The sequence below is a fragment of the Brienomyrus brachyistius genome, chromosome 5 (assembly GCF_023856365.1).
Source record: "Brienomyrus brachyistius isolate T26 chromosome 5, BBRACH_0.4, whole genome shotgun sequence".
Classification (NCBI taxonomy): Eukaryota; Metazoa; Chordata; class Actinopteri; order Osteoglossiformes; family Mormyridae; genus Brienomyrus; species Brienomyrus brachyistius.
In genome coordinates, this window is record NC_064537.1 from 27,915,862 (window position 1) to 27,940,437 (window position 24,576).

Below are 24,576 nucleotides of genomic sequence, written 5' to 3' on the forward strand. Positions count from 1 at the left end.
AAGACATATTTCGAGGTAAAATTAATAACAGTTACTTTTTTACTTAACTAGCCAAATTATCCCTAAATACATACTCTTTTACCACAGGCAGTAAAATTAGTCTTCTTCGTTTACATTTACATAGCTGGCGTACTGCAGTCCGTGTACAGACCGAAACAATCACGCAACTGTATTCGGACCGTGCCATCGATACCCCACCCCACTGGCGACCAACTTAGTGGGGGGACCACCATGTCGACGTTTCTTTTTTTCTGTTTTTTTTTTTTTTGAGACAGTGGAATTTGGGCCTCGGGGGTAATAGTTGGGTAGTCGGTGATCCCGGTATACAGCAATATTCACATTCAGGTAGGTGATTCATTAGTGAAGTACAATGAAATGCATTTAAAGACACGGTACTATTATGAAGGGATCATTAAATGGCAACCTGAACCAAAAACGTATTTCCACGGTAACATCTATTAGACCTTTTTTAATTACAAAGCGGCAATTACACATTTTGATCGCGAAATATGTATCACAAATATATGCAGATATATGACCGAACCGTACGTTTCTGTCCGAGCATATAAATACCTCAGTAGACCATTCATGTTATTTTCAGATTGCAGTAGATTAGTGGGTGAACGTCTGCGTAAGACGTTGTTTTCTGTCAACGCATTTAATTTCGTAGAAATGGCGCCATCTTGTGGTATAAGGGAATTTTAGTCTCCTATACCGTCTTAAAATCATCCTGCGACGGAGTACTGGACCAGTGGCAGATCCGACCATAAGGGGGACAAAGGGGAAGACGTTCAGGGGCTCAGACACTTGGGGGGGCAGTCCTTGATTTCCAAAATAGTTAAATATTAAACTACAAAACATTAATATTATGCTTTGCAAGATTAGTAGACACTTCGTATCACATATTAAAATGAAATACTAAACAAAAGCAAAAGTTTCCATTTGAATATTCAGCCATATGCCGCACATTAAAATATATTAATTCACATATTTGCCAGTTGTTGGTATTCATCTACTGGTTTGCTTAGCTAGAACCTCAGCTAAGGGTAGGGTTGCTATCGGGGTAAAAGTTAAAGTCAGGGGCTAATAACGTATTTTTGTGGACAGAATGACACACCACCTTCTCTCCGGAGCATGAAGCTACCTGGAAAATGCAAAGTCATACAAGCACCTAATTCTGATGCAAACTGAAAATTAAATAAACTGCACAGCTATTTTTAATGTATCACCCAAATGCATGATGGCTGAATGAGCTTCCTGCCACTAAGACTGGAACATGCTGTCCATTGCATTGAGTGTAAGACACTTTCCAGTAGCTAATTTCTTACCATAAGACCCAAGTGTGTAGTACACATGATCAATGACTCCACTGGCACGGCACTAATAAGTCTCACTCAGGTGATGTAGTTTTTCTCTGTTTAATTAAAACCGAATAATGTTGAAAGGGCACACAAGATTTAGTATGAAGCCTCCGAGAGCTGCATGTGCTGGTGGGGAGAGTAGGGTGATATCAAAATGAAGTATCCTGGCTTAAAGTAAGTAATACTAGCTTTCATACTACATTTAAGCACGTAGCTTTACATAAAATAAACCATCCATCAGATAAAGCATTTACACAAAGATATTAAAACCTTTTCCTTTTGTAGCCTAAATACAACCCTGTAAAGCTGTGGGTGTGAAAATGTTAACCAGTAACTTGAAAGAATTGCAATAAAAAGTCATTAAGAAACAGAAGTGTCTCCCCTGAACCTACCCTCTTAACGTTACACCAAAGACGACGTGTATCGTCCCTCACTGCTGCTGGCCCGGGGATTCGCCATTACCACCCCCACTTTCATCCTTCACTGGTGCCACTTTTTCGGCTTCTTTTTGTTCGTCCTGATCTTCAGCTGTAGCTCCCGCCTTCGCATCCTCTGCTACGCATCCGCCGGGCTCCTGTCGCGCACCGTCCGGCGGCCCAGAAGGCTTTCGTTCTTGGTCCGGCTTCACGACTTCCTGCAGGTTGAACTTCCTGAACAGCATGTAGTTCTTCACCACGCTCACGCAGCTCACGCTTTTAATCACCTCGACGATGATTGTGTATTCGGGGTTGGTGAGATCCACCTTATTCTTTGGATTCAGTCTCCCGACGACGCCTACAGTGAACGACACACACAAATTAGCCTTGGCTAAAACAGCTAAACTTCAGTCAGGCATTATACAAAAAAGAATATTAAAAATCCCGCATGCACTCTCGAGCAGCACTTGCCATGCTTCTGAATTAATCTCCTTCTGTCCACATGCAAACATTCCCCAAATAGAGTTACTGAGCGTCCAGTGTTTCTCCGGCTCTCACCCGCCAAAGCCTTGATGATATCCTCCCTGCAGTTGTGGCTGCTATTGCGAGCCTTGAAGGAAATCTGATAGGTGCCCTGGCTGGGCGCCTTGAACCACGGTTCCAGGAAGCTGCTGAGATACTTCTCCATGTCTTCCAGATAGGCCTTACAGGTGCCACTCACAGGCAGCATCCGCAGAATCACTCTGGATTTCTTCTTCTTTGTCGTGTGCAGGTCTTGCAAAATGTGGTGCACCAGGTGGGCGGGGTCTGGGGCAGGGCACAATGCGTATGTGAATGCGCATCTTCTACAGGGTGCATGGGAAACATCAATGCTTGCATACTGTATATATACATACATACATACCTACACATATATATGTATACACGCACATACATATATAACATATATGCAGGCATATAATGATTTGCAAAAAACATTAGTTGTAAATTATAATCACAATACACTGAAAAATATACGAGGAAAAAAAAATGTTACCCAAATGTTGTGTCCTAATAAAGACCACATTCTTGGCTCCACTGTCCAGTGCCTGGAATCGCCTCTCCCTCTTTTGTGTAGATGTGCAAATCTTGGTCACCTCTTTCTTCAGAGCTGCCTCTGCATCATCTTCATCGCTCTCCACATCACTGTCACCCTCTTCAGAATCCGAAAACTGGAAAAAGAAACGGCGGGAACAGCTGTTTTAAACCACTACATTTCACGTCCACGTCAGTTCTGCAAATTAGAGCGCTCGATAACACGAAACGCCAGTAACACACCTTCTCTGGTCCGTATAACTGATCAGCATATTCGTTGAGAAGGCTGAATGCTTCCGAGACACATTTCCTTTCATTTATGTTGCAGGTAATCAGGATCCCTTGCATACCCACTTCCAGCTCTCGGGACCCTTTGTACTTCTTGTTTTTATAGTTCCCATACCATTTTCTACTCCTTTTCTTGGAATCAGACATTTTCACCTTTAAATACAGGAACAATAAACACACACTTAACGGGCTAACAGGAGCAGAAACAACTCAAAGTTAAATACACACCAGTCAGGTAACAAGCTAAGGCTATACTCTACAAGCACACGAAATTAAAAGCAAATTTCATCTCTTACTTATCGTAACTTCCTGATACTTTAACGAGGCAAAGTGCACCTTAATGAAAGCAAAAATGTTAAGCAACGTTCATTCTTGTATTAAATATATATCATCACGTGGATATCATTTTCAGCCACAAATTACCGTATTACCATCTAAGTACTACGTTTATCACGTGCGCCTTGTTTTTCTTCTTCGGCCATTTCTGCCATTCTTTTCTATCCTGATTCACCATACTGCCACCTACCGTAGTGGGGGGTTATTACATCCTGTTTTCTTAACGTCAATTTAACACAGATGCTTATGCTACCCAGAATAAAAAAAAGAGCGGCACTATAAATTTCGTGCATTTCCGGGGACTCCGTACATTAATCTGTTACTAAACCAGTTGGATCTTCAGTTTCTTTGAAAATAATACATAAATATATTACTAAATATGTATAGAAAATTTTATGAAAAACATTATCAATGAATTAATAGAAGGGGTCTATTATTATACATACACGTACAGACATTTCTATTATATTTTATTTAATTTATTTTACTATTATGTTTCTTTTTTATGTATACTTTAATAATCCAGGGTAGCCTCCAGACTCCCGCGACCCTGCATAGAGAAAGGATGGATATATTATATTAATGCGTTATTAAGTGCTCTATTCTATTATTATGTTATTAATGCATATTTATTTTCGCATATATTATGTCTGTTTTTCCTTGTCACCCGATAGGTCCCTGAGGAATTACGTCACATTCACCATAACGAGGCAGCGTCGCTCCCTAACAGAGATTGTATAGATAAGACCCAAAACCGCAATGAAGTTTTGTTTGTTACCTTAAAAATTGTTTGAGACATGAATTCATTTCTTTTAGTAATATCTCAGTTGCACAATATTTTTAGTCATAAAAAGACAAGAGATTTTACATTTGTTATTTGTAATTATGTAAATATATCTCAAATACGGATAAACAGATGTGAAGTGCGTTAATGTTTATGGTTTGAGAATAGCATATTGCTCTTTGGTTGTTTCTTGTTCTATGTGCAATTTATCGCACGAACTACAAAAGCTAAAATACCGAAAGCTCGCTTTGTACACAGTAAATGATCGGGGGTTATAAGCTTGCACGGTTACGGTCTTTGCTTCCGGTCCGTTCATAAACACTTTGCCAGCTTGTTGATTCACTCTGTGTTTTTTCTTTCCAGCTTCATTTCACGTGAATGCATAAATTAAATCCGTGTTTTAAATGGAGTTCCGTCTGCTACTCAGTAATTGTGCATAGGTTTATTGCTCAGATTTTATTAAAATAATCTTGCACCTACATGGATAGAAGTTAATGAATTTTAATGTATTTCTGGTTAAATGCAAGGTGATTATCAAATAGGTTACTTTTCACTTATATGCAAACGTTTTTATTCCTGGTTGACTTTTTCTGTCTCGTTCCGCGGCGCAGCAACGGAGATTGCCTTCTTTTTCCAGTTTCATCCCAGTGGTAAGGTTTGGAATACAAGGGGGGAAAATTACCACTCTTGTACAGATTACAGCCATTGAGAAATTTATAAATAAAACACAAAATGATTAAGTCGCTTCATAGTCAGACTTTGGAAGTGAAACGGAAACTGGGCAGATATTTAATCTCCAAATATCTCTGCTATGGGCTTCATGGATACACAACATTGGCTCCAAACAATTTCCAAGACTACGAAAGCCTGAAAAAACTATACAACCCTGAAGTTCCTAAATATTTTAACTTCGCCAAGGACGTCCTCGATACGTGGACCGAGAATGAGAAGGTTATATTTCTACATTTGCTTTGTGTGCATTTTATTGGTAGATGTATCTAAATGACATATATTGTGTGGATTTGCGTGCCAGGGGGTGGGCTGCCATTCGGGATTTTCTCGTGCTCCTGGAACAGACTTCATTATGGGAAAGGGATAAATAAAGAACCGAAATACTGGCTCTGATTTTGCTCGTCAGATGCATGTTTTTCCAACACATTGACACAGTTATTTGGTAGTTCACTTTACTACACTGGTTTATCTGTTTTACCTGCTGCTATACCTACATTATCTTCTTTGGGTCGCAAGATTTAATAAACATTATCGTTTTCTCGTTTGCAGAGTGGGAAAAAATCCCCAAATCCTGCCTTCTGGTGGGTAAATGACAGAGAGGATGAGGTGAAATGGAGCTTTGAAGAGATGGGACACCATGCTAGAAAAGTGGCCAATGTACTTTGTGGTCCCTGCAACCTGCAGAAAGGAGACAGAGTTCTGCTGATTCTCCCCCGTGTCCCTGAGTGGTGGCTGGTGAACGTGGCGTGTATGAGGACAGGTTTGTTGAGGAACATGCCCAAAGCGTGCTATTGGCAGCACAGAGACACAACCAGTGTTCAAACTGTGTCGTAGTTTAGCAGTGTTACGGCGATGAATGTTGACATTCCGATAGCACGTTTGCATTCCACTCCTCCCAGGAACTGTCCTCATCCCTGGCACCTCTCAGCTGACGGCCAAGGACATCCTCCACAGACTGCATACGTCTAAAGCCAAGTGCGTCATAACCGACGATTCCATGGCTCCCGTGCTTGACTCTGTGGCACCCAACTGCTCGTTCCTCAAAGCCAAAGTCCTGGTGTCTCAGCAAAACAGACATGGTTGGATGAACCTTGGTGAACTTTCAAGGTGAAAAGAAATCGGAATGAATTCGAACCGCAGCAAAGACACGTCGGCTGTTTTTTGCGTGAATGTAACGTGTACATACATATATAAATCAATTATATTTATTGGGATGCATTTGTTCATATTGATAGGATGGTATCGAGCGATCACGAGTGCGTCAAGACAAAAAGCGATGAACCCATGACCATCTTCTTCACCAGCGGTACCACCGGCACTCCGAAAATGACCGAACACAGTCACTGCAGTTTTGGGATCGGCCTCACCGTCAACGGCAGGTACGGGGCACGGGCGAGGGGGCGGCGAAATGCCACACCTGATCTGGACGTGACTCTCATGCTCAGCTCTACTGGGGTCCAGGTACTGGTTGGATCTCACTGAGAGGGACGTGCTGTGGAACACCTCCGACACTGGCTGGGCCAAGTCCGCGTGGAGTAGCGTTTTCGCTCCCTGGATCCAGGGGGCGTGTGTGTTTGTGCACCACATGCCACGTTTTCAAACCACTACGGTGCTGAAGGTGGGTCCCCGGCCTGTCAGAAAACACTGAACAATCTTGCTAATCCTGCCATAGTACTGGGAATATGTACTTTACCAGCAGTCCTCAGGTTACAAATGAAATCAGTTTCCTAAATCTCTCTTGAAATTCTCTGGGCATTCATGGGATTTGAACCAGCAACCTTCCAGTTGCTAGCACAGATCCCTAGCCTCAGAGCCACCACTCCACCCAAGATAATGCAGAATAATAAAAGTATAGTACATATAATTATTATTCTACAGTAATAATAAAAGTAACTACATATGGTACTATACTGTACCTTAAGCAGACAAAATGCAAAATCCTCGCAATGTTTTCCCATGTGCCCGTTCGTTATGACAAACCAATATTTAACCTGAATTTTTAGTTTAATAAGATTTATGTCGCTCTGCTCATAAGTACGAGTTATGCACAAGTCAGATGTTCTTAGCCTGGGTACTACCTGTATGCTGTTCCAGGATTCATAAATGTGGCCATCATTGCATTATGAATGCAGTTAATACTTTGTAATCAGCACATGACCAGTGCCTTTGTTTCAGACACTGTCCCATTACCCTGTTTCAACATTCTGCACTGCCCCCACTACATATCGGATGCTTGTCCAAGACGACCTCTCCAGGTAACTTACATTAATGGACTCCACTTGTCTATATGTCCCACCTAAATGTATATAGTACTGGTCAGGAATTAGAGGATATGTTTCGGAAGCTAGGTCTCTCTGTGTTTTACATAACATAATTTAAGTGATACTGTAGGTGATAATGTTCTAAACCCAACAAATCCTCTCTCTACACTTCAGGTACCAGTTCCAAAACCTGAAGCACTGTCTGAGTGCCGGAGAGCCGATTAACCCTGAAGTAATGGAGAAATGGAAGACTTACACTGGACTGGATATCTACGAAGGATACGGACAAACAGAAACAGTAATTCACTATATAAAGAACAACATCGTTCATAAAAAAAGGTCAACTTTAAAGAATAAATGGGCTTCTATTCTTAGGTGTTGATTGCTGGGACTTTTAAAGGCATGAAGATCAAACATGGGTCATTTGGAAAACCATCCCCGGCATACGACGTGCAGGTAGGGGCATCCCACCAAAAAGGAGCCAGAAGACCGAAGCTTGAAGTTCATCTGCCTGACAGGTAAAATGTAACGTGTAACAGGTGTGTTGGTTTCTGTACTAACTCTCAGCACGATGCTTGTTCCAGGTGGTGGATGATGCCGGTAAGGCGGTGCCCTCAGGTACAGAGGGGAACCTCGCCATCAGAGTGAAACCTCAGCGGCCGTTCTCGCTCTTTACTGGATACACCGTACGGCACTTCTGCTTTCGTCTCTCTCTCCGCTTTATGGTCTCCCTGACGGCGGACCTTTGACCCGTGCGCCACCTTGTGTGCAGGATGACCCAGAGCGGACGGCCCAGTGCTTCAGAGGGGATTTTTACCTAACAGGAGACCGGGGAGTGATGGATGAGGAGGGATACCTGTGGTTTGTGGGAAGATCCGATGATGTCATTTTGTCTGCTGGGTAAAGTATATTCCAGTTCATTTAAATCTAAGACAGGTTCCAACATGGAATTTGTGGCATTATCAAAACTGCCTCCAAAACATGAAACAAAGGGACTCCCGCCTCCCAGATAGAAAGAAACATTATAGCCCCCACCAATCCTTCATTCATAGTTACTTGCATTACATTAGTATATTACATTGTACCTCTGGTCCATAGTCATTTGAGGGTCCCTGGTTTAAGAGAGGTTGAAACCCCCTGGAATTAAAGGCACCAAGACGAGGCTCAGTGTAACACTGTGACCTCATACCTCTAGGACAGGGGTGTCCAATCTAATCCGCAAAGGGCCGGTGTATATGCGGGTCCTTGGGATAACCTTTAGGTCAGCTGTTCACACCCAGGTGTGAGGACTCTTCAGCCAATCAGTCCTCTAATTAGTGACCACATGAGTGAGTTGCAGTGAAAACCCCCATATTCAAGCTTTTTGGAGCTTTTTGCACAGTGGTATAACCACAGTACATGCTGTGAGCCCAGTGGCGTCTCACTGCATTTCTGTATCCTTGTCCAGGTATCGTATTGGTCCATTTGAGGTAGAAAATGCGCTGATCGAGCATGCAGCCGTGGCGGAATCAGCCGTCGTCAGCAGCCCAGATCCAGTGAGAGGAGAGGTGAGCAGCATCAGCTCACATTTTCAGGAGAAAAGTTACTTAAAGGATCTCAGGAATACACTCCATCTACCCACAGGTTGTTAAGGCGTTTGTTGTCCTGACCCCTGCTTACAAGTCCAAGGACCGAGATCAGCTCACAGTCGAGCTGCAGAAGCACGTGAAGAAAGTTACAGCTCCCTATAAATACCCCCGCAAGGTACGGTAGGGGCAGGTCCACACGTCCTCCGGCGCGAGACATAGTGACCACTGGCTTGCGATTGGATGATTTTGCACGCATTATGACATCACAATATTCTTCCACTCAGATTGAGTTCGTGGAACAGCTGCCAAAGACAGTCAGCGGTAAAATAAGAAGAGTGGAGCTGAGGAACAGAGAGTGGGGGAGACACTGAGCCATGCTAACAGTGCTGCTTCCCTGGGTCCATGAAGCATGTAGAATTATGCCCGTTTGACTGAAAAAGCAATAATGATACATGTTTTTTTAGACATTTCTGTCGTTTATTTCATATTTCAACAACTCCACCTAATAACACATACATGACGACTTTAAAAACAAGTTAGAAAACACTACGAATCATGTATTTAACCATCCATTTAATAAATATAAAATCATACACAAAATAAAATTTTTAATAAAAACTATGGTGTGTTTAAAAAGACATGCTTGACTTGCACTTGTTTTGACAAGTTGATCTACTCACAGTTAATGTCTTAAGGAGATCCCAAAGAATTTCTTAAATGGGTTCGATTTGCCAGTGGAGAAAGTTCTGTCAGACAGGGACGAGCTGGCAGGTCTGTCAGAGCGCAGGGATGTGGAGGCCCTCTCGGAGCGCAGGGATGTGGAGGCCCTCTCGGAGCGCAGGGATGTGGAGGCCCTCTCGGAGCGCAGGGATGTGGAGGCCCTCTCGGAGCGCAGGGATGTGGAGGCCCTCTCGGAGCGCAGGGATGTGGAGGCCCTCTCGGAGCGCAGGGATGTGGAGGCCGAGACAGCTTTGAGATGAGCAGACTCCCACTGGAAGTAGCCACAGTTTCTTCTGTTCCCAGTGGCATTTCTCCCGATGGGACAGCTGTAGAAAACCCGGCCGTGGTTGGGCCCCCCGTTTGCCACAGTTAGCCGTCTAGCCCTGCGGCCGCAGTGGCACAGCGGAGCCGTGCTGCTCCTGCTGGCCTTCACCACAGTACGTGCATGAGGAAGTGATGTTCTGTTCAAAAACGAAGAGGCTGAACTACTTGACTTGCTGGAAAGATGCGATTCGTCTGTGTATGAAGCACGGGAATCTTCGCATGCAGTCATGTACATTTCAGAAGGTTTTCTTGATGCTTCCAGCACAGAGAGAGCCTTGGGATACCGCAACACTAATGCATTTGGATGAGACATGCTGGTGTCTGTTCTGATTTTGGGACTGGATGTAGGAATTTTAAAAGCACTAGAAGTAGAATGTGGGCTTGGTTTCTCAACTGAATATACTGTTGTGTTTGAATTTTTGAAGAGAATTTGATTTGATTTACTGGAGCTTGCACATTCACTAGAAAGAACAGCTTTCAGGGTCGTGCTGTTAGTGTCATCCAAAGCAGCCTCAGATGTTTCCAAAACAGTAGGGTCAAATTCTTTGTCTTCCAGTACTACATCATCGTAGGAGCACGACTCCTCAGTTTCTGGAAATAATGGACACTCTTCCCATTCCAAATTTGACGCAGTAGATTCGGCAGCCTCACTGGACTGAGCAGCATTTATACTGTCAACAGTGGTGGAGACCAGCAACATGCTGGTACTCGTGTCTGAGAGGGAATTTATGGAAGTAGATGATCTAGCAAATGAAAAGCATCCAAGAGATTCTTGCACCTGTTTTTGCCTTTGTACAAGTGGACTGGTCAACCCACCAAGAAGAGTCCTTGGTGTCACCAAGCTCCGACAGGCTGCAGTATTCGACTTAACTTCAGGGACGTTCATGTTTTCTTTTTCTGCATGTCCTGACCTTTGATGCTTAAGGGTGCTTTTAGCAACCTCCCAATCAATCTTTTTACGTCCATTCCCAGAGGTATTCGCCTCCAGAGGATTCTGTAGTACGGGCTTTGTTTTCAGCGGTGCCTGTTGGAAATATGCACAAACTGTGAGAACAACTGCAGTTGCGGCAGAGACCTCGAAACAGCTATGAAGACTTATTCACCTGGCTGGACTTGGATGGTGTACCACAGAACCAGGACCCGTGAGAAAGCCACTCACCCTGTCAAGACTCTTTGTAAGTTTCAAGATGCAAGCATCAGTTATCATTCTCCATGCCAAATGGGCAGTATTGCGGGCGTCATCCAAACCTGAAAGTTAGGATTTCAATCATTAGACCCTAATATACCCAAAAACACATACAAAAACATATTATTAACAAAGGCCAAAAATTTACCCGAATGTTCACGCCCAGAAAATATGATCCCTAGGTCTTGTAAAGCTCCATTAAGTCCTTTTGGTTTTCGATTATAAAAGACCTAAGAATGTCAAGTAAACAAACAAACAAAGTAATCAGGAGGCCATTCAATAAGTTAAAATAATAATAGTCTAAGTACAATTCTTAACCTCAACCAACAAGTTTACCTTATATGTCGCTCTAAGATCAATCCATCTATTTAACATTTCAGGTTTGAATATTTGTTTTCGTTTGCACTCATACTCCAGACAAACACCTAAGTCCCAGTCTGAAAAGCAGTATAATAAAATAAAACGATGGTAAATAAGTAATGTCAGGTAAACCAGACATCTTGTATCTCTCTTTCTTGTTCCATGTGTACTGAGAGATGGAATCGAAACAGCATACCAGACCATGTGACGAATGCACACGGATTAAGAGCAGGAGCGGGGATGTTGTCTTTGAGGAACACCAAGTTCTTTTCCTGCTGTAACGTCTGAAGCCAGCGCACAAACTGAGACAGGCAGACCTGGAGAGGGACTCCGGTTTCCACCTGTGTCTGAAGGTGAAACACACTCTCAGATCAAGTCCTTTGAACTGAAGGCAGACTAAAAAGTAGCAGATCATAAGGTAGCAACATTACCTGTCTGATTCCAGTAAGCTCTGTGCAAAAATCAGACAATGTAGGATGCTCCTGCGGTTGGACATAAGTGTGAAATTCTGCCTCAATCTTCCCATTTGAGGTATTCAGAAGGACAGCAGGAAATTCGACTGTAAGGGCAACCAACAAAAAACATAAAGGGATCACATAAAACAAGCAAAAAACAACATTACATAAAACTGTGTAAAACAACTCACTTATCTCTTGGGCATAATTTTTTCTCTCTTGCCAGCAAGTAGATTCAAAGTCAATGACAATTAGATAGGAAAAGAACTGTCCTGAAAAGTTTACACAATAAAAAGTTAGAAATCAAGAACAGTTGGCTCATCTCTTGCAAAACTGTTTAATACTGAATTAAGAAATTCACCGAAGAACACTTTCGTAAAGATGCAGATTTTTCTAAAACCGTCTAGCCTCAGATCATAAATGGAAGATTTACGCGCCCCTAAACCACCAGATAGATAATGTGGAAAACACTTGTTAAGAAGCTGGGAAATGCCACGGAATATGTCTATTATCAATTTAAACAGAGAAAGGGAACAAAATACTACCTCTATCACCCATCTGAGCATTTACACTTCCGTGCATGGCTCGTCTGGATTTTCTTATCAATCCGAGTTTCCTGCAACACAAAAAAACACGATTGCAAACTTCCAGCATCTCTTTCTGGTCAGTATATTACAGTCAGTGAAATATCATTCGCTCATAAACCATCACGTACTTCGCCAATCTCTTTGTTGCCATATCGTTCACCTCTTTAGTCACCGATTATATAATTTATACAATTTATAAACGCCTGTTGATAATGTAATGAGAAAGAACGACACCATAGCACCGACTGTATTGCATCTCAAACTCTCCGGTCTTTTTGAGTACATACGTCACTTCCCGTTTCTTCTGCAATCGACTCGTTATGTCTGCAATCGAGCAGAATTCATGGCAAAAACAGCGAAAGCATGGGACGCGGCTGTGAAAGAGCATGGTAGCCACTGAGGTGAGTAAAGTATTCATAAGTTCATTCATTTGTTTCTGCACGCAATATTACCTTATTACAATATAAGTTCTGCTTGATTAACTCGATTGTCAGTTTAGACAATTGAACCATTGAAGGTTACTTTAAGAATTTAATACATTGGCTAATAATATTGATCACAATTTAGCGGAATGAGCAATTTATCGATGGTGTGACGTCTAAGGACCGTTTATTTTGAGAAGAAAAAAAATATTTTTAACATTAACTGCTATTGATACAACTTTGAACACTTCTCATTAATGGAGCGTTGTGACTTAACGGGATGCTTCTCTGAGATTATGTACAATAAAATTATGGCAAATGTTTCATACAAAACATTTATAGAAACAGAAACTAACTGTAATTTATGACGGCTGTATGTTCGATTGTGTATAATAAACTATACCTTTTTATTTCTTGCTTGTCGAAAATTACAGATGAGGTGATGTACATATAAACCCGTAAACAAATGGCTGTGGCGAATGTTTTGGAACGTAAACGGAAATCTGCTGAATCTCCGACCCACAATGGATGCGCCAAGAATCCGAGAAAGTCGCAGACTAAAGTACGAAACCTGGATGAAGGAAACACAGAAAAGACTGGATAATTCGGGTTATGTGTACTTTCATTTTCTTTATAATATTGACGATTTTTATTATTTCTTTTGATTTTTGACAGAGTGTTCCACGATTAAAACTGACCTTCCGTGATTTACATGGAACAATCACTCAGCAGAATTTAAACGAGCTGCTTTTGTTTGCGTCGTTGGGGAAAACGTACAGTCTGAAACAGCCAGAGTAAGTGAATAAGCCAGAAATGGCCATGGCAATATTTCTGATGTCTTTGATTTGCTTTCTAAGATTTATCCCATCTTTTTTCCAGTTGGTGTCGACTTCATCATCAAAAGAATGTGTGTGCAGTTAACGTAACAGTTTTAGAAGGTCTCACTCAACTGCATTTTTACAGATATTATCTGCAGTTTAAAAATCTCAGGAAACTATACAACATTGTAAGTTGACCAACTAAGCTTAAATGCACTCTAAAATTGCAAGATTAATATTGTATCATGAGGTATTCTTGTAAGATCTCTTGGGAAATGATTGGTGATTTAAAATGTAATACTGTATTCAGTTAAAATATTCTAGTAATGACTGATATTGACTGCATACTACTAATTGTGTAACATAGATGTTTTAATAAACTGTTTATTTTCTTTCAGCGATGCAGTTTCATATCCCCAGCTGGCAATGTGCTGTCTGAAATCTTAAGCACGGAGCTTTGTAATTTCAAAAACACTAGCTCAGTACTTTCCATATCCAGTTCTGAGTTGGAAAAGACCTTGGGAAGTAAAGAAAATGGTATGCAATACACGTTAATAACCTTCCAATCTGATCTAACCTGCTCAAGGTAAAAGCCATCAATTTATCTAGGAATCTGTGTTTTAATTCGCAAAGCAGGGTCACAGTGGTCCATCCATCCATCCATCTATTTTCCAAACCGCTTATCCTACTGGGTCGCAGGGGGTCCGGAGCCTATCCCGGAAGCAATGGGCACGAGGCAGGGAACATCCCAGGATGGGGGGGCTAGCCCATCGCAGGGCACACTCGCACACCAGTCACTCACACATGGGCAATTTTGCAACTCCAATTAGCCTCAGCGTGTCTTTGGACTGTGGGGGGAAACCGGAGTACCCGGAGGAAACCCCACGACGACATGGGGAGAACATGCAAACTCCACACACATGTGACCCAGGCGGAGACTCGAACCCGGGTCCCAGAGGTGTGAGGTAACAGTGCTAACCACTGCACCACCATTCCGTCCCCACGGTCCATTTCTATAAAATGTTATCATGCACAAAATTCTTATAGATACATTTTACAAAAAAAAATCTAATCGATTATTTGGCATGAGGGGCAACACAATGGTGCTCACACCTCACACCTCTGGGACCAGGGTCCGAGTTTCCACCATGGCTCCAGTTTGCATGTTCTCCCCGTGTGGTCATGGGGTTTCCTCTGCGATTTTCCCCGACAGTCCCAAGACATGCTGGTAATTGGCATTACCATATTGCCCATAGGTGTGCATGTGTGAGTGTGTCTGTGATGGGTTGGCGCACCATCCTGGGTTGTTCCTTGCCTTGTGCCTACAGTCTTCAGGATAGGCTTTGGACCCCCCTCCCCGCCCCCCTCATGATCCAGAATAGGACAAAAAATGAATGGATGGATATTTGACATGATGACTCATTTTATTTCCATGAAACATATAATTACAAGTAATATTAGCCTTCTATCTAAGGAGAGCTGCTAAGGAGATTACAGGAATCTAGTTAAGAATTCTCCTGAATAAACCATCCATCTATCCATCCATCATTGAATTATTTATCCAGCACAAAGTCACAGAGGTGAATAAACCAGTTATTTTGTTCATTATATGGGGGAAAAAATACAAAACCTTGAAGAAAATTATTTGCTGTCAGTACTCTTGCAGCCAGATTGAGAGACTCTAATTAGAAATTAACTGATAGCATAATCAAGGCCATTTAATCAGAGCTCTGCTTTCCTCTCGGCTCAGACGTTCAATCAATTCGACTTTCCCTCCTTCTCCACAGAAGACCTCAGCTGGCATCCGGTCATCCGTAAATATGTCTCAGAGAGTCAGGGTCTCACCGCCTACCTGCTGAGCCCAGATGAAATGAGCAGAATGTCCTTCCCACAGAAAGGTGAGTGGGACATACAGCTCTAGAAAAAATGAAGAGATCACTCTATATTTTTAAAATCTGCTTGGTTTAATCCTGGTTCCGCTGGCAGAAGGGTACACTGTGCGGCAGGCTGCTTGCAGGCTCAAAGTTTCTAAGATAGCAGTACACAAGAATAAGATGAAACAGGAGACACTGGCAATGACCAAAAACCAGCCAGAAAAAGGGCGATGGCAACTTTATGATGCCAGACATGCATTAGAAAGGCTGGAGTTTGCAAAAAAAGAATAATTTTACACAGGTGCATACCCATGAGTTGAGAAATATGTCAGTCTTTGCTGAGGTCTCTTAATTTTTTCCAGGGCTGTATAGGTCAAGTGATTTTTACTTTGAAACATAATTCATTCTCACTCAGAAAATCTATTGTTGAAAATCTATTGCTGAAAGTGACAGATAGAGCTAGCTCACAATTCTGCTTGTTCACTTTTTTTTCCTCTTTTACCTGTATGGCCAGATGCTCCTGGGTGTGAATCCTTTCTCTGCACACAGAGTGATGGACATGTTACAGATGGCAGTCCTCTCTTTGGTCTGGACTGTGAAATGGTGCGTTACATGACCCTCATTTCACTTCATCAACAGACAGTACACAGAAAGGTTAAGTAGTACAGCAGACAGGATAGTACACAGAAAGGCTAAGTAGTACAGCGGACAGGATAGTACACAGAAAGGCTAAATAGTACAGCGGATAGGATACTACACAGAAAGGCTAGATAGTACAGCGGATAGGATACTACACAGAAAGGCTAGATAGTACAGCGGATAGGATACTACACAGAAAGGCTAGATAGTACAGCGGATAGGATACTACACAGAAAGGCTAGATAGTACAGCGGATAGGATACTACACAGAAAGGCTAGATAGTACAGCGGATAGGATACTACACAGAAAGGCTAGATAGTACAGCGGATAGGATACTACACAGAAAGGCTAGATAGTACAGCGGATAGGATACTACACAGAAAGGCTAGATAGTACAGCGGATAGGATACTACACAGAAAGGCTAGATAGTACAGCGGATAGGATACTACACAGAAAGGCTAGATAGTACAGCGGATAGGATACTACACAGAAAGGCTAGATAGTACAGCGGATAGGATACTACACAGAAAGGCTAGATAGTACAGCGGATAGGATACTACACAGAAAGGCTAGATAGTACAGCGGACAGGATAGTACACAGAAAGGCTAAGTAGTACGTGGCATGTTTTTGAATTTGATCGCTGTCGACACTCACAAAAAGTAATGAGATTTGAATCCGCTGAGGTGTGCAGCCATGTCTGGTGTCTTGTAACGTTTCTCCTGCCCCTCAGTGTGTGACGGTGTGTGGCACAGAGCTGACGCGCGTGTCCCTGGTGGACAGCAGTGGCCACTGCCTGCTGGACGAGCTGGTGAAACCTGAAAACCGCATCCTGAACTACTTGACCAGGTGCGCTGTCGTGGGCCTGGAGGAGATGGGAGAGGGGCGCATCGGCACTGTGTTTTTGCTCTTGCTTCTGTGTACTATCTGAAGCTATGATGACCTGTGATGATTTGGGTTCCTTTCCCTCTCTCCTCCAAGGTACTCAGGGATCACCAAAGCCATGCTGAAGCCAGTAAGCACCCGACTGAGCGACGTTCAGGCCAAGGTGATCCAGGCATTGCCCCATGATGCTGTGCTTGTAGGTCACTCCCTAGAGAACGACCTCCGGGCTTTGAAGGTACCTTTCGCAGTGCTGCTGAGGGCCGCTGGAAATTTCGCATGTGCACTACCCTTGTGTTTGGCCTTGTGAAGGTGTCGCATGCTGCATTGGTCCAGTTGTTGCATATTACTGAACCACATTGACCTCGGATGACATCTGTTTCTCCCGCAGTTGATCCACCAGCATGTTATAGACACCTCAGTACTCTACCACAGAAAATTTGGCCAGAAGTTTAAATTGAAGTTCTTGGCAGAGGCTGTATTGAAGTAAGTGGACCCGTCCAATCCCTCCCTCCATTAAGTCTGGTCCAACCATCATATCGTACTCTAACACTGTAGTTGATCTGCCCCCCCCCTCCCCCTGATGTCTGCAGCAGGCAGATCCAGCAGGAAGGCAGACAGGGTCACGACCCCACTGAGGATGCTCTGGCCGCCCTGGATCTGGCTCAGCATTTCATTGGTGTCGGACCACAGAAGGCATGCGAAATCTCGTGCTGTCCGCACGAAGGTCGTCTGAAGGTCATGGTCTGAATGAGCTCCGGTAGTGAAGCATTTTTTCGGTTTGGTCTCTAGGTAGCGGCGTTGGATCTCGATGCGGAATGGAAGAGGCGTCAACCAAAGAAGAATTCGGCGAATGGAGCCTTAGCCAACAAAGGCGTAGACAGTATCAGGTGAAGTACCAGGCCTATGGCCCTCTCAAAGCATTTGGAGAGGGGATATTCAAAAGTGAACCCTATCCATATAGATCCTGGACACCCTAAGGCAAACAGGATTGGACAGCCCTCCCCTTATTTCTACCAAACACTGACTGATGTTATCGTGACTAGAATTATTATTTTATAAATGACAGCTAGGTGGCGTTTGGTGTTGTCATTTTGGGTGATTTGCTTCTGTATTCAAGGGGGGCCTGAAATGAACCACATCAGCTGTAGCCTCATGAAAGACCATCTGTATTCAGATGATTCAATGAATTCACACTCCATTGCCTTACGCATAGCGGATGGAGGAAAAACCTAAGGAAAATATTACTGCTTAGTTGTATCTGGGCATTCGAGCAAAGCTTGGATCACCATTTTCAGTAACGGAACTTTCATTGATTTCTGAGAAGAGCACTCACCCCTATGAGTAATACCATCTCCTTGCATTACTCCATGCATTTGTTATGCTTGTGTTGTTGTACCCTGCGTGACTCTGACGGGCGTCTCTGTTCTAACCCCCCAGCTTTGGAGATGCCCTCAAGGCTGCCGGCCTGTCGGCAGTTCATCTGGGCGAGGTGGCTGAATCCAAAGGACTGGGGGTCCCAGTGATGCAGAGCAGGGTGCAGTGCAACTCAGACCGGGAGGTGGGTGCTGGCGCGGGTCTGCTGGACCCCGGCGGGAGCATGATGAGGGTGAGCATGGTGCAATCCACCGCTTTATGTTTTTCGTGCCTCAGGTACTGTCTGCCTCCAGAAGCGAAACACAAGGTCATTTCTTCAGCACGGTTCGGTTCTCCTCCCTGGCTGAGCGGGCGAGGGTCGGCTTGCAGGAGAAGCGTTTGGCTGATCACCTCCACCGGGTATGTTCTCCCGCCCTCCCCGGACATCAGCAGTGGCACTGGGGCTTGTCCTGTCCTCTGCTGAAGTGAATCCTCCCTTCTTCCTGTCCTGGTCCAGATGGCAGAGATGTGCATGATTTATGCCGGGCCGCTGCCCAGGGACTGCACGGTGCAATCCGTGCAAAGGCTGTTTCGCCGGTGCGGTCCAGTCCGGTCTGTCACACTGCAGGAGGGCATGCAGAGCGTAAGTCTAACATGTGCACCCTCTATGGGACACATCCAGTAGTGCGCTGAAGCCCCTAACCTCTCTCTCCCTCTTTCTCTCTCGTTTCCATGCCAGATCCACGCCATGGTTGAGTTTGAAATGCTGGAAGGAGCTTACCTCGCTGTCAAATCCCTCAATGGCCATGAGCTGCATGGTCGTCCTATCAGAGTTGGTATTTCTGTAGGATTATTGTCCCTTTGCAAATTAAAGTGCTTCAATCTGGTGGTTTAGAGCCTGGATCTGCACATATGGATTTCCGGGTTATAGACCTTTGTATGCACGCAGTATTTGTGAGGCGCATCTATGCGTCGCGTGATATATGGTCACCGCCATTGTATAGTCACATATCCCGCCAGCCATTCAACAGTAGCACTGTCCAGCTACACGCATTGGACATCATCACATAACGACATCACAGCTCATATCCTGCCTAGTGCATGTCTTAAGTCTTACACAGATGTTAGTGAAAAACAAACAGTTGGTCACCAGGGCTCCATATCCTGGTGTTTTCTGCATTTGACAAAACAAACGATACTGCAGTGCTCGCCAAATCCCAAATAGTATTTTATGTTGTGCACACAAGATAATTTGTTTGCAAACAATAATTAAACTTGTTTGCCTAAAACATCATGAGTTCACAATAAATTAGCCAAACTTTAAAGCAATGGTCATCAACCCTGTTCCTGTAGATCTGCCTTTAATGTTTTCTTTTCGCAGTAAAGGACAAATTAATGTTGTACACTGTCCCATAATGAACTAACACTTGTGGATGCCCTTAAAATAATGTTGAATAGCCACTCGCGAACATTTCAAGTTACGCACGGCTGTTCGGAAAGTAACTCATTCGTATGTAGAGGACCATCTGTATAATTAGTAATAGTCATATATGGAAATCCAAGGAGTATGCATTGTACCCCACTGTCAACCGTTAAAACCACAATTTACTTGACGTCTCTGTCTCATGCTGTAGAGTTATTATAACCGTTATTACACCCTTTGTGCTATGAATGGACACTTGGGGCCCCTGACTATAAGTGAATGTGAAGTGCAAATGCCAATATTGAAAAATTAATTAAAATTTCACCCGTGAAGAAATGTGTAAATGCAAGGGGTGTTGCCATTAACTCTAAATGCTGAACTAAGATCTCGTTACAGCTGAAATAGCCTGTTGCCGGAGCCTTTAATAAGATTAAAGGGCTTGAATTGCTAAAATAATCGGTATGCGTCACCATCTGTGTACTGGACATCATGAATCTGTGATCAAAAAGCCCCTTGCTTGCTTTTGTTAAAAGATTACAGCCAGGAAACTTATTATTGAAAATGAGGCTTTATCAGGGTGTTTTATGCTGTATTCACCCCTCCATGTTCACACAATACCTCAATTATCTAGTGTGCACAGTATAATTTGTGTGCCCACGATAATATATTGAGCACTTAATTTATTGTTCGCTCAAAATAATTATGTTGTGTGCACAATATAAAGAAATATTTTGTGGGACTTTGCTACAGTATGAACGCAATGGATCAATGCTACTGTCTAATGATCGTGAAACTGGCTACTCTCGCTGAATAGTTACATGATCAAACGTGGCGGTATCCAGAAAAGCGTGTGTACCGAGGTCTATAGTCAGGAGGGGGCGCCGTTGAGTGACATGTCTTTCTTGACCTTGGCTGTCAGATACAGGCAGTGGCCCCATGGGGCTGGCAGTGCTGTGCCTCTCTCATACTCAGGGTTATGCTGATTCCCAGGTTCAGAGGCCAGTAAAGGAGTCCACCCTGGACCTGGAGGTGGCACTGGGTGAGCTGGAGGCCGACGCCCTCTTCAGCAACGTCCTCTATGTGGCCCGGGTCACCGAGCCGCTCCTGTGCCCAACTTTCAGCCAGTTCGGCCAGATCGAGGGCGTCGTCCTGCCTGGGAGATCGCCGCCGGCGAACCGCCGCAAAGATGCCTTCATAAGTGAGCCTGGGACGTATCCCTTCTTTGAAGGAGATGGGAGATTTATCCAGCATGTGATGCAACCTGATGCTTTTTGGGAATGTGCAGCATGCGTGTAAGAACCTGTTGTTGTCGTCATTCCAGAGTTTGAGAGCTCAGAGGGCATACAGGCCGCCCTGAGCTCAGGCCTGCAGGCGAAAGGCAGAGAGGTGATGATGTGCAGGGCGCTGACCCCCTGGCACCTACCCTCCTGGGCCGGACACGTGCAACAGAGCTCCGAGCACCAAAGCACCACAGAGGAGACGTCTGCCACACCAGGGGGCCGGGACGACCCAGACCAACAGGCTGAAGTGAGTCTGACTGAAATAGCTTCCGGCTTCCCGGGAGACCAGGTGCTCCTGTTCTCCTGTTCTGGGCTCACAGTCCCCTCTCCCCCTTGCAGGAGTGTGAGATGAAATCTCTGATAAGGAAACTCGACCGGAAAGTGGCGAAGCTCTTCCAAGCCCTCCCAGATAAAACCCTGAGCGTGCTGCTCCTGCCCGGCTTGAGAAGGTAAACCTGGCTTCATCCCAATGCCCAGAATCATCATCCCATCATCGTCCCAGAATAAGCCAAGGGGGAAAAAGCAGTCAAGGCCAAGTGCAGTTATTATGGACAATGAAGTTTATTAGATTCGTACTGGGTGGTGGCACAGTGGTTAGCACTGTTGCCTCACACGTCTGGGACCAGGGTTCAGGTCTCCACCTTGGCTCCACGTGTATGGAACTTGCATGTTCCCTCCGCAATCCAAAAACATGCTAAGTTACCAAATTACCCATAGGTGTGTGTGAGTGAATGGTGTGTGTGCAATGTGTTAGCACCCCATCCTGGGTTGTTCCCTGCCTTGCACCCATAGTCTCCAGACCGCCTGTGACTCTGAGTAGCGAACGAGGTTACAGAAAATGTACAGACGATCACACAGAAAGAACACGTCAGAATGTGTAAATTTCAGTGTATCCACAGAAAGAGAAAAACTCGCACATGGAATTTATTTGTAGTTAATTATGGCTTTTTAGTATCCATCTGTCTGCTAATCATTTATCCCGGTCAGGGTCATATACTTATACAGTCTTTATACATAGAATAAAAGAAAATAGCATTAGCATACATGGCCAATATAAGTAGTTTTTATTTTTAAATAATAGTGTAACATCAAAAGTGTTGTAAGTAACTGGATATAAGGACTTGTTAGATTTTGTTGGGCTTCTTGGTTTGTCTTGCATAAAACCAGATGTATCAGCCTATACCTGTATTATAAGGGTACACTGTCCTGCTCTCAGACACGCAGCTGCAAACTAACCGGGTCATATCATATTTCCAGTCGAAATCTTTAATTTGCATAAATCACCTACGATGAGCAATACACATGAGTCATGGGAACATTAAGGGAAAAACCATTGAGTAGCAGAGTCCATGAGCATCGCCGTGCTGATCATTTCAGGGCGTGACAGTGGCCCTGTTCCCCTCACGCTTGTCTGGTGAGATTTGTTCCTTGGCATTTAATGTTCTCTCAAGCCCCATTTCTTGGCTAGATTCTCATTTTCATCTGGTTTTATAGATTGATTTCAAACACCAGGCTTTGGGTTGCATAAATGGATTTATCAAAAAGGCTGGTTCCTCTCCATTCAGGCGGGGTATTGCGCCACAATTTAGTGATTTTGGGGAGAGTGGTCTATGTAGTGTGTGTGCGTGTGTGTGTGTGTGTCATGTGACCCACCGGCATATAGGGTATTCCCGACTCACATCTCGTCTCTCTTCGGATAGGCTCTATACTCACGGCATAGCGATGGAGGGAGAGAAAGATTTATCGAAAAAGAAAATGAGGACATTTCAGAAAGTTCTGTGTCTGTGGTTACAGTGACACAGTTAAGGTTTCATATATGTTATATGTTTTTCATTATACAACATATAATGTTAACCTCTTTAATTCTGCAAACTATTTTCTTTCTGCAGCACCAGTGCAGATCTCCAGGGTCTCTGTTTGATCAGCGTTAAAAGCGACTCGCACCTCTGAACGGTGAAGAATTACAGACCACCAAACGAGGAGCATTACACCAGACTCACACCACCTATTTTCATACGGTTTCATGCTGCAGTTTTACCTGTTGTATATATCTGACACATGCTTATAACATGCAGTTGTGCTTTTAATAAACCTACGTTTTCATCCATTACTCTTGCTTATTTTCCTTAAAAAAGAAAAAAAATGTGCGGCTGATGGGCAACATGTTGATATAATTCCACTTACGTACCTTTACCCAGTCAAAGCAAGATTTACTGGTGTTCTTGTCAAACTAATAGCAAAAATTAATAATGTCTTCAGTTATCTTTACTTTCTCTAATAATATTTCTGGTTTAAAATCACTGTCTCCAGAGAGGGAAAAATACTCATTATGCTGTATCACTTGAGGTTTTTTAAGGTGTCATTGTTGTATTTATTTTTTCCCGTGGCTTTTGTCTGGTACTGATAGAAAGGCTGCTGAGTCGATGCAACGTATATCGTGGAATGAATTCAAAGACGCCATACTACATGAGGGGTAACCTATTCATTAATTGCCTTCCGTGGACAGCCTTCGACAAATAGCTTAACGTAAAAAAAAAGTAACGATTAATTTTAATCCTCCTTAAGATGTTTTCTTAAGGTATGAGCGCAGGCGCGGTGGCCAAGTGGTAAGGCGTCGGTCTCGTAAACCGAAGATCGCGGGTTCGAACCCCGTCCGTGCCTTTATACTCACGGTGATTTTATTTATATCGCAAACATATTTTTAGGAAAAATTCAAGAAAGGCAGCTCCTCCTCGTGTAATGAAACTAATTTACATAAACGATATATGTTACCAATTCAGCATCTTGTATTGGCAATATAGTCAAATCCAGCAGGGGTCAGCAAACAGTTTAAAACCTTCCAAGGTTTCAGCAGAAGAATATTTAACAACTTCCTTCGATAAAGTGTAACTCGTAAAACGTGAACGACAGTAACAATGCGTTGTACCACAACGAGACAGGTACATGCACTTCAACGCACTCAGGTAAAATAACAAAGCCGTGTTAAGATGATGGCAGGATGGTGCGGGAAAGCTACGTCCCATCAATGTAGGTAGAGATGATTCATTACTAGGTGGTACCCAGTTTGTGAATGGTAGGCAGTGGGTGAGCAAGTATACACAGTACACGACTTAGTCACTGGCATTCTTAAAGCAACAATGGAAATTTTGTTTCCTTGCTCTCGTTTCAGTTCAAGAAGCGGTTGTGTTTAGGAAACGTTTCATACTTTTGCTTGTTTTCCTGTGTGCCCGTAACTACCAGCCGCAGCCGGCTGTTGTATGAACAAGACACAGGTTGTTTTAAACGGTCATGACGTCCGCTGGATTTCTAGGAATGTCTCTGCCCCGCTTCTATATTAGGAGGTCCCTTCTAGGAAATTTGAAAAATCAGAAAATATAAGACGTGCCACGGGAAGACATGCACCAAACTTTCTGCATTTAATACGAGGTAA

The 24,576-nt window shown here is 43.6% G+C and overlaps 4 protein-coding genes and 1 non-coding gene across 7 annotated transcripts; 3 read left to right on the forward strand and 2 right to left on the reverse strand.

The window, feature by feature from the left end:
• Positions 1-1,402: 1,402 nt before the first annotated feature.
• thumpd1 (THUMP domain containing 1) lies at positions 1,403-3,653 on the reverse strand. Of its 2 annotated transcripts, none has more exons than XM_049015261.1 (5): positions 3,571-3,653; positions 3,095-3,292; positions 2,814-2,988; positions 2,336-2,584; positions 1,403-2,135 (listed from the first exon to the last, which is right to left on the reverse strand). In XM_049015261.1, exons 1-5 carry the CDS (start codon positions 3,571-3,573, stop codon positions 1,792-1,794), a joined length of 969 nt encoding a protein of 322 aa, XP_048871218.1. In that variant the 5' UTR covers positions 3,574-3,653; the 3' UTR covers positions 1,403-1,791. The 2 variants fall into 2 exon arrangements, with proteins under 2 accessions (XP_048871218.1, XP_048871220.1); XM_049015263.1 differs by having other exon boundaries at positions 3,436-3,625.
• A 521-nt stretch (positions 3,654-4,174) lies between these two features.
• Positions 4,175-9,438, forward strand: acsm3 (acyl-CoA synthetase medium chain family member 3). The gene is made up of 13 exons (XM_049014574.1): positions 4,175-5,210; positions 5,541-5,751; positions 5,891-6,098; positions 6,227-6,370; positions 6,453-6,609; positions 7,167-7,246; positions 7,427-7,550; positions 7,628-7,708; positions 7,837-7,938; positions 8,025-8,152; positions 8,700-8,799; positions 8,876-8,995; positions 9,105-9,438. The coding sequence occupies exons 1-13, from the start codon at positions 4,992-4,994 to the stop codon at positions 9,189-9,191; spliced, it is 1,761 nt and encodes a 586-aa protein (XP_048870531.1). The 5' UTR covers positions 4,175-4,991; the 3' UTR covers positions 9,192-9,438.
• eri2 (ERI1 exoribonuclease family member 2) lies at positions 9,274-12,734 on the reverse strand. The gene is made up of 9 exons (XM_049014573.1): positions 12,581-12,734; positions 12,411-12,481; positions 12,057-12,137; positions 11,842-11,969; positions 11,607-11,757; positions 11,387-11,487; positions 11,199-11,280; positions 11,024-11,112; positions 9,274-10,888 (listed from the first exon to the last, which is right to left on the reverse strand). Exons 1-9 carry the CDS (start codon positions 12,601-12,603, stop codon positions 9,503-9,505), a joined length of 2,112 nt encoding a protein of 703 aa, XP_048870530.1. The 5' UTR covers positions 12,604-12,734; the 3' UTR covers positions 9,274-9,502.
• On the forward strand, positions 12,735-23,256 carry LOC125742503 (RNA exonuclease 5-like). 2 transcript variants are annotated; one of them, XM_049014571.1, is made up of 20 exons: positions 12,735-12,853; positions 13,309-13,436; positions 13,550-13,668; positions 13,754-13,880; positions 14,091-14,229; positions 15,480-15,590; positions 16,081-16,169; positions 16,939-17,054; positions 17,187-17,325; positions 17,479-17,573; positions 17,681-17,783; positions 17,880-17,977; positions 18,528-18,648; positions 18,741-18,863; positions 18,961-19,086; positions 19,183-19,275; positions 20,857-21,064; positions 21,188-21,393; positions 21,486-21,595; positions 23,036-23,256. In XM_049014571.1, the coding sequence occupies exons 2-20, from the start codon at positions 13,341-13,343 to the stop codon at positions 23,094-23,096; spliced, it is 2,280 nt and encodes a 759-aa protein (XP_048870528.1). In that variant the 5' UTR covers positions 12,735-12,853; positions 13,309-13,340; the 3' UTR covers positions 23,097-23,256. The 2 variants fall into 2 exon arrangements, with proteins under 2 accessions (XP_048870528.1, XP_048870529.1); XM_049014572.1 differs by having other exon boundaries at positions 15,483-15,590.
• Positions 23,257-23,735: 479 nt separating this feature from the next.
• On the forward strand, positions 23,736-23,807 carry trnat-cgu (transfer RNA threonine (anticodon CGU)). Its single transcript has one exon. It is a non-coding gene; the product is annotated as a tRNA-Thr (tRNA).
• The last annotated feature ends 769 nt before the right edge of the window (positions 23,808-24,576 follow it).